The following is an 8,421-nucleotide window of genomic DNA, read 5'->3' as shown; positions in this document are numbered from 1 at the left end:
AAATGATGATCTTTTTATGGTACACCTGCAGTTTTCTTACCCTTTAAAAAAAAATAATAATATGCTCAAGCTAGTTATCTTTTACCTTTCATAGAATTATCATAATATGCTTCAAGATCACTGAGTTAATTTTTTATATATTATAAAAATGTGGCTTGCTTTATATAAATTCTGCAGTGAAGTTGTTAATAATGTTAGTTATGTGCTTTAACAGCTAACTTGCTGTAAATATAAGGTCTATCTCAGAATTTTCAGCTAAAATTAAAATCTCAAGATGCACTAAGTATATGCGCACTGCACAGAGGTATTTATCAATGTTTAAGTTTGATACAGGGCATTTTTGCTTGCTTTTAATGTTTGTATCTTAACTGAAATGCATTCAGAAACAGCACAAAACTGAAAATGAAATTAATTTTAATGAAAAACATTTTTTTTACAAAATCATCTTGCATCTTAAGTTAGATTTATACATCATATTGTTGACTATTTTAACTTCAACTTGCTCTTTTCCATTTCCATCAGTAGAATTAACTTTCTAGAATGTACTATTTTCTCCTACAATGAGTTGCTCTTAAGTTTAATTTGAGCTCATATGCTTTGTCAGTCCAAAAGATCATGACATGGGGCCTGGTACTGGATACTGCTGAGCAACTGCTGTTGTACCTGCAGATCCTGGCTATGTCACTAAACGTATCTGCTTGGTAGCTCTTGGAATCAGACTGAGGTTACTGTAGAATTATAATGTCTTTCCTATTTATATGACAAACACAAACATTTGACCTCCTGTTTTTGGCTGAATAAATAGGAGGAGATTAAACAGTTACTTTGACAAGATTATGTCTATCTAATGTCATAATAGTAAACAAAAAAGTATTTGAGAGAGGTAATTTTACTTTGCCTTCAGTGATGTTTTGGCTGGGCACAAAGTTAAATTTTTCCAGTGATATTTGCTTACACTTCTTATTGCAGAAACTTAGAAGTCATGGGTAGAGTTCGTTAGTAGTTTGTGTGTGTTAAGTGGGTAGATAGGATTTCATGTTTCTAAACTTGTAACTGAAGAGAGAGGCAATCTATGTTACTAAGCAGAGTTTTGCTGCCATTATAAATAGAACTAATTCTAAAGCAAATCTTGTTCCTGCTAGATTTTTTATTTTAAATCTTTGGGAAAATTAGCAAAATAGAAAAAAGCATGAGGTGAGAATGAAAATCCAGATAGTTTTTAAAATTATTTTTAAAACCTTTATTTTAAATATAACTTTTTATTAATATTAGAACATTTCAAATTTTAGGGTTTTTTCATAGTAAATGGATAGCATGAAATTATTCATTATATGTGTCTTCAGAGAATGGCAGATTTTGTCCCTATGAGCTAGAAATCAGCATAGAAAAAAAAAGGCTGAATGGGCTTGTGAACAGTAGGAATTGTCAACACACAAGTGGCTAAGTTACTAAGAAAGGTTGTTATGACTCAATGGAACACCACAGTCTGTCAGTGATAAAAAACTGAAATTCTTCATTAAATGCTAGCAACTGTTCTCATTACCACAGAATTATTTTTGAAAGCCACAAAGAATTAAAATTGTAAGTTACATGGAACAAAATGCTTCTCTGATCTCCAAGCAAGTGAGAAAACAAAGGAGTTGGGGAATATCTTTTAATTATTCTCTGGCACCGTGGATACCTGCATTCATACAAAAGCTTTCTGCAGTACTGTAACATGTCGATATGCTCAGCTCCTGTTAGGTACAAGAACTGTGGACTCAGTTGGCATGTCAACTGGAACAACTGTCATCCAGGGCATAACTTACCATTTTGTGAAGGATTTGCTGTGTCACTGAACAGGAGACAAATGCTGGTAGACTTCAACTTGAGATCATGGTTATTTTCAAATGCCATGACAAATCCTTTTGAGGAACATATGCCTGATATAAGAAGCTTGACTCATTGTAAACTGTGTATCATTCTTTTGTTGTGAGTGAACGGTGTTGTTGCACAGAGTACAGTAAGCTTGTATTACTGGTTGCTGGAGGGAGAATTTTGTATTTAAAAAAAATGGGCAGCATGTGGTGGAGGTGGCTGATTAGCATCCTGGCTAGCATAAAGCTTTCATGCCATGACACTGGTAAAATCCAGAGTTTCTGGGCTGTGTAGTTTCTGTCATGGGAATAGGAGCATTGTAGTACCAATAAAGCTGAGGCTGGTCTGGCGTGGAAGTTAATGTCTAAAATCAACACAGAAAGTGCAAGGAATATTTCCCTCAGTTTAGGGAGAAGGATACTTGAATGGCTTTAAAGGACGTTGTTACTGCTTTTCCTTATACCCTAATGATTCTGAGAATTGGGATCATAGTCAATATACAGATGTACTAAAAAGAGGCAAAATAATTATTATTTTAGTGAGGTATAGAGATATTTTATTGTTCTCTTAGCTTAGTCGTGAATTCATGTTAGTTCAGAACATGGCTCTGTGCCTCTGTTTCTCCTCCCCTTCATTTTCTGTCTAATCTCTATTTAGTCTAAACTTTTAAAGTAGGAACTGCATCTTGCTGTGTTGTCGTTTTTTGGGTTTTTTACGGTGGCTTGCATAGTCAATCGCTTATATCCTTGGGCTGCTTAAGCATTCTAGAAGTGATACTGCCAATAGTGAAAACTTTAAATATGATGAATGACTGAACTGACAGTCTCCTAACGCTGGAAAGGCATTTTCCCATAATTCATAATAAAGCACTGGTTTCACTATATCTGATAGGCATACTGAGACATGCTGAAAACTTTTGAGATACTGGAAGCCAATTCATGCAATATATTCAACTCTTGCTGTGGTGATTTGGTCTGTTCTTTTACATAATTTACACACTAAAAAACCTAATACAGCTTGACCCAGCATACTCAGTTCTCTAAATTCCTTGACTGGAAAATTAAATGTCCATTGGGTCTACAGCTCTTTGCGAACAATTTTTATGACCAGATTCATGAATTCATCTGTTGTCCTTCTTTTTGCAGAAATAGAGACAAAATCTGCAGATAAGCATGACTCTCTGCTCTTGACTGAAAGTAGTCTTTACGAACCACTCAACAAATGCTATGCCTTTGTCTAGAAACTTGCCCTATTTCCTACCAAGGCATGCAATATCAGCAAACTCTGAGAACTTATTCTGTGGGAAAGCTTGAGGAAAACGTGGCAATCATTTCATAAAAGTCTTAAGTTTATTTGGAGAATGGGGATGGCATGTCAATCCCAGCACTTGGAAGTGTTAATCCATGATCACTGTTCTGCTAAATTGAGAAACTAACATTCTTTGTTTGGTCACAGTATGTCTTCTGCAAAGCTTGCGCCTTTATTGTGTTTGAAATTTCTTCTGTGATTAATGGTGAGGTTTGTGGGAAGAGTTAAGTCATGTATCTGTCTTCTCTTTTAATCTAAGATAGTCTGATAAATGAGATTTCCTAGATTCCACTTGGATATATTGCTATTACTACTGTAGGTGATTGCCTGTGCCAACAGGTCTCTGGTAGGTCCTATCTTTTTGTCATATGTCTTCTTTTCTGTCCTTAAACCTTTCTACTGTGACCTGTCAGTGCATACAAAACCCCATATGTCAGTCAGCAAAATGTTTGGAAATAATTCCCTTCCTCCACTAGATTTAAGCAGCTTAAGTTGGTTTCACTAGAAGGGATCAGAGGAGAAGTCAGTGATGTGTACTAACTTTTTATGGGAATGTAACTTTATAAATACATTTCTTACTGTTATAAGAATCATATTTTCAAAAGGAGTGAAAAGTATTTGAACAGTGGTATGGAAAAAGGATAACACTAGATGGCAACATGCACACTCTTTTGTCTGAGTTTGATTTATACCTTTGATTTAAAAGGATTATTTTTATTTAAAAAGAAAACAGTAATGGTTAATAATGGTAGAGAGATAATTACCTGTAAGTTCAGATGTCCCTAAAGACAATTGCATAGAATCTTCAGGAAGAACAATTTCATAGGATCTTTATGGAAAAATTGATGGTTTCCAAAAAGATGTAAAACATCTTTGTATCTCAGTCAAGCAAAGATCAGCAAAACTTATAAGGAAAAAGACTTAAGAAGACTGAAAGTTGAAACTTTTTCTAAGTAGTAAGCATTTTCTTCCTGGTCATTAACATAAACATTTTGTGAGAGCAGCTACTCTTTGTAGGCTATGAACAGTGTAGCTCTAAGATCAGGTTTACCAGTCTAGAAGGGACCCACATGTCATGATGGTAGTCTTCTGTAGGTGTAAATGTAAGGGAAGTGTCACTGCCCTGCCCTGGCTGCTACAACAGGAAGGAGCTGGGGTGAGCTGTTGCCGAAATCCAGATATATTGCGTAAGTCATGCAGGTGTTGGAAGAGCCACTGGGCTAATCCAGCATTGTGTGGGAAACTGTTCTGCATGGAATGGGACAGGGTTGTAGTGAAAAAGAAAGCATAATACTGCACTGGAACATGCAAGTGCATGTCACCCCCATAATGATTGCCACAAATTTTTCTCTCAGATTTTACACTCAGTATTTCTTCTTCGCATTAATTTTGTAAAGTTGCTCCATGATCCTTATTTCTGTTTATTCTTACTTGGAAGTTTAACTCTTCCTCTATCTGAATTTGTACTTTGCGTTTCAATAATGTGAATTTGAAGTCTCTCAATAAACACTATCTGCAGATACTCTGAAGGCAGTTTGGGTTTGAGATTAGTTTTTTGGTTCTGGGTTTTTGTGGCGGTTTGGGTTTTTTTCTTTTTCCAGTAGTGTTTAATTATTGGTACTATTTTGTCTGGTGAAGTATGTTTTGAGTTAAATTTTGCAAGACTACATGTGTCTTGTCTGAGTTGCTGTGTTCATTGTAGGAGCAGTTAGAATTTCAGATTCAAAAAGTTTTGAAGTTTGAATTAATTTCTTTTGGAGTGGCTATCTTATATGGCTTTTGAGAAGATCAGCTGTTAAGATACATTGCTTTAAAGAGTGTAAATTGGCATGATTTCTGATTACTTTATTTGGAATTGTGTTTGTTTTGGCTTTTGAAATATTGGTGTATCGTACAAGTTGTATAATCTTTGTGCTGTATCAGGAAACTTTACACACGAAGTAAAAAACTGTTGTCATACATTATGTTATAAAGAGCATTGCTGTATACAACTGATGTTTTTAATTTTAATTCTAATGGGAATAATTGTACTGAATCAACATAATCTTAATTTTGCATTTTGTTGGAATAAACAAACATGTAGTTTCATTGTTGATATTGTTTTTAAAACTCGCAAACAACAGCTCTAACTTGCCTAGCTTTATTTTCAAGTGATTGTAATGTGCAGTAAATGTGGCTAATCCAATGTCATGTTTTATACTATGAAGAGTAAAACAGGCTGCAGAACCAGAACTCTATAATATACTCTGCATAAATGTAAGCTGGTTTTCTATGTTTTAAAGACCTTAGCAGTTCAAAAAATATTACCAGTTTTGTTAGTAGAGAATACAGGTAGAAACAGTAAGAGATTTAGAGCTGCAGTGAGCTTAAAGCATGCCTCTTAGTGATATGTATCTGTGTGTGTTTCTAGAAATATATAAGAATAACAAATCTTTGTTGTTTTTCAGATGTCAGATTTAAATTTCTATCCCGTTCTGCATGTGAATGGCATTATGATGCCTGTACAAGCCCTTGTTTCAAGACATGCAGGGACCCTTTGGGAAAAAACTGTCAGGCAGTACCAAAGTAAGTGTCTGCATTTTTGTGGAAAAGTATGTAATTTGGGTAATATATTTATGTAGCATAATAACAATATGAGGGACCAGATGTAGGCTCAGTATAGTAGGTCTGTGTTCTTATATAAGGTGGTAAGTAAAGGAGAAAAGAAATTGAATAAAAGCTGCTGTGGCAGCTACATGAAAGTGATATTTCAGTTGTTAGGTAAGTACTGTCAGATTCCAGAATGACTAGTATATTTGTAATGTTCAAGCTGTGGGGGTATAATAATATATTAACAAAGACAGGTGATTACAAGTTTGTTTCAAATAATTGTGGCCTACGTTTTTGTTATGGCATTGTAACAGCCATATCTGTCCTTGCTTTTTCCTTCCATTTGGAGTTTGTGCCAAGTCTAGTAAAAATGGCATTTGGATTTTGGTGTGCAAAAATGTTTGGTATTTCTTAAGCAGTAGCATTTATTACTGCATCTGTGACCATTCTTTTCAAAGGCTAAGTATTGTGTCCATGCTTTAGCTTAGATGTGAGTGAGAATGGAAGCTGTGGCAATGACATTTTGAAGGAGTACACTGAGGTGATGAGATTTAGATAGAACAAGACTTATCTACTTAAAAATACTTTAAATAAATTGTATTTCCTAAAATTAACTGTTTCATCCAGAAGATACTGTTTTTAACTAGTTCATGCTATTTTTTTTTTTTTTTTTAGGGTGGAAGGATGCATCCCTGCCTGTCCTCTCAATATGTTGCTTGATGAAGTTACTCAAAGATGCGTGTATTTTGAAGACTGTATGTTTGAAAAATTATATGTATTATGTATGATACTTATTAATGTCTTAAGTGTTTAGTCAAATATTCAAATATCGGTGCTTAAATTTGTGTAACTGTGACCTTAGTTGTATGAATCTTGAGCTCAGTGAACATACATTTTTAGATTAGATAATTTAACTCATTCAAAAATTGAGAAAAATTTTAAACTAAGGATGTTTTCTTCACAAAACATTTCAGTAATATTAGACATGGAGCAAATGATTTAATTAATTTATTTTTTAATTTGTCTATTGATTTTAGACATTAAAAGGCAATTGAAAAGATCATATGAGTTAACATAGTTTCCTTCTAGCTCTGCTAGCTTCATGACTATAATTATTCATAAATTTCAGACTACTGTTTACTTGTGTCTGATTTCAGGCATTGAACCTGCAGATGATAGTCCACCTTTGCCACCCAGCATTCGAACACCAGCAGTTTCACACATAACATCAAGTACAAGTTCAGCAGCTATCAGCGAAGTGGTAACTTCATTTCCTGGACCTGAAGCAAAGGACATGGAAACAACGCTTCCTTCAAAACTGCAACTCGCTGCAACTCTAGGGAAAACTGAATTTTCAGCTGTTACGTCTAATACAACGCTTCCTTTATCATCAGATATTTCTTCACAGTCAACAGCAGTGACATCTGAGCGAACCACTACAGCAATGTCCAGGACAACACAAACTAATGCAAGCTTGTCTTCTCCTGTTGACATTTCTCCATTGTTTCCATCTGCTGTCAGTTCAGAAACTTCCACAAAGATGCAACCAATCAGTAGTGGTTCCACTAAACTATTGAGGGCTACAGAACCTCAGACAGTAACTGCTACGCGTGCAGTGACTACTAGCACAGAATCAGAAAGCAAACCAATTTCTACTTTTATTTTTACTGAGACACCACTTTTACTTAGAACAACAGAATTGCCAGTCAAAACTAAAATAATGGAAATATCAGAAATAGCCACAAGAACACTTCCAGCAAAAGAAGCACAAGTAAAACCAGAACGACTTACCACAGTTACACCCAGTTCTTCTGAATCAATAACAGAAAAAACTACTGCATATCTGCCTCAGTTTTCCACACCACCACCTCTGGATATGCCTTCATATAGACCACCAGTAAACCTAACAGGAACTTCAGAAGGGACAAAAATAAGCATAGGCCAGTCTTTTACCACAGCAGCCAATGTTACGTTAACATCATTTTCTCCTGTGATCACTACTTCATCTTTGTTAAAACCAGAATCTTCAGCAACAACAAAAGCAGCAATTGCTTTAACTGAACAAAGTGTGAAGACTACATTTTCATCAACATCCACACCACCTATTTCATTAGGAAGGGTAATTACAGAACCTCCTATTGGAATAGTTCAGCACCTGACTCATACTACAGAGGTACCTTTCACTACAACTCTACATCCAAAGACAACATCTCTGCAAACTCAAGAGACATCAGAAACAACTTTGTTATCATTTACAACTCATAAAAAGGAAACCCCCAAAACAACATCTCTTCCTACAAAAAGACCTTCAATGTCTGTTCCTACTTCTGCTTCTCCAGGTTCAGGTGAATTAAAAAAAACCTTTAAAACTGTTTCAACTACGGGTTATCCCTCATACATAGTTCTAAACACAACAGAGTTCCTGACTACATTATACACTAAATACCCTGTGGTGGCTGAGACTATTGGAGTGACACCTTTGTCTGTTGAGGTAACATCCAAAATAACATCCCCTTTTGAATTAGCAGCACAGTCAACTTTGTTTTCTGGAAAAACATCTGCCAAATACAAGTCAACTCTGGTTTCAAGTACAGTGAAGACAAGCACTTCAGCATATTCAGGCAGTGTCACCACATCAGCAATGGAAACCTCTATCTCATCAAAAGA

At 35.3% G+C, this 8,421-nt stretch overlaps 1 protein-coding gene across 1 annotated transcript in view; it reads left to right on the top strand.

Annotated features, from left to right (window-relative positions):
- Positions 1-8,421, top strand: part of OTOG (otogelin) — a gene marked incomplete at its 5' end in the record, with an annotated part of 86,844 nt that overhangs the window by 51,750 nt on the left and 26,673 nt on the right. Inside the window, 3 exons of the mRNA XM_029086466.1 lie at positions 5,613-5,730; positions 6,430-6,509; positions 6,912-8,421. The exon at positions 6,912-8,421 is cut by the window's right edge and continues 318 nt beyond it. Of these exons, the coding sequence (XP_028942299.1) occupies positions 5,613-5,730; positions 6,430-6,509; positions 6,912-8,421 (1,708 nt within the window). The remainder of the gene's footprint in view (positions 1-5,612; positions 5,731-6,429; positions 6,510-6,911) is intronic.

This window comes from Antrostomus carolinensis, unplaced genomic scaffold (assembly GCF_000700745.2).
Source record: "Antrostomus carolinensis isolate BGI_N321 unplaced genomic scaffold, ASM70074v2 scaffold6068, whole genome shotgun sequence".
NCBI lineage: Eukaryota > Metazoa > Chordata > Aves > Caprimulgiformes > Caprimulgidae > Antrostomus > Antrostomus carolinensis.
The sequence above is the reverse complement of the archived record's forward strand: the minus strand, read 5'-3'. Positions and strand labels throughout refer to the sequence as shown.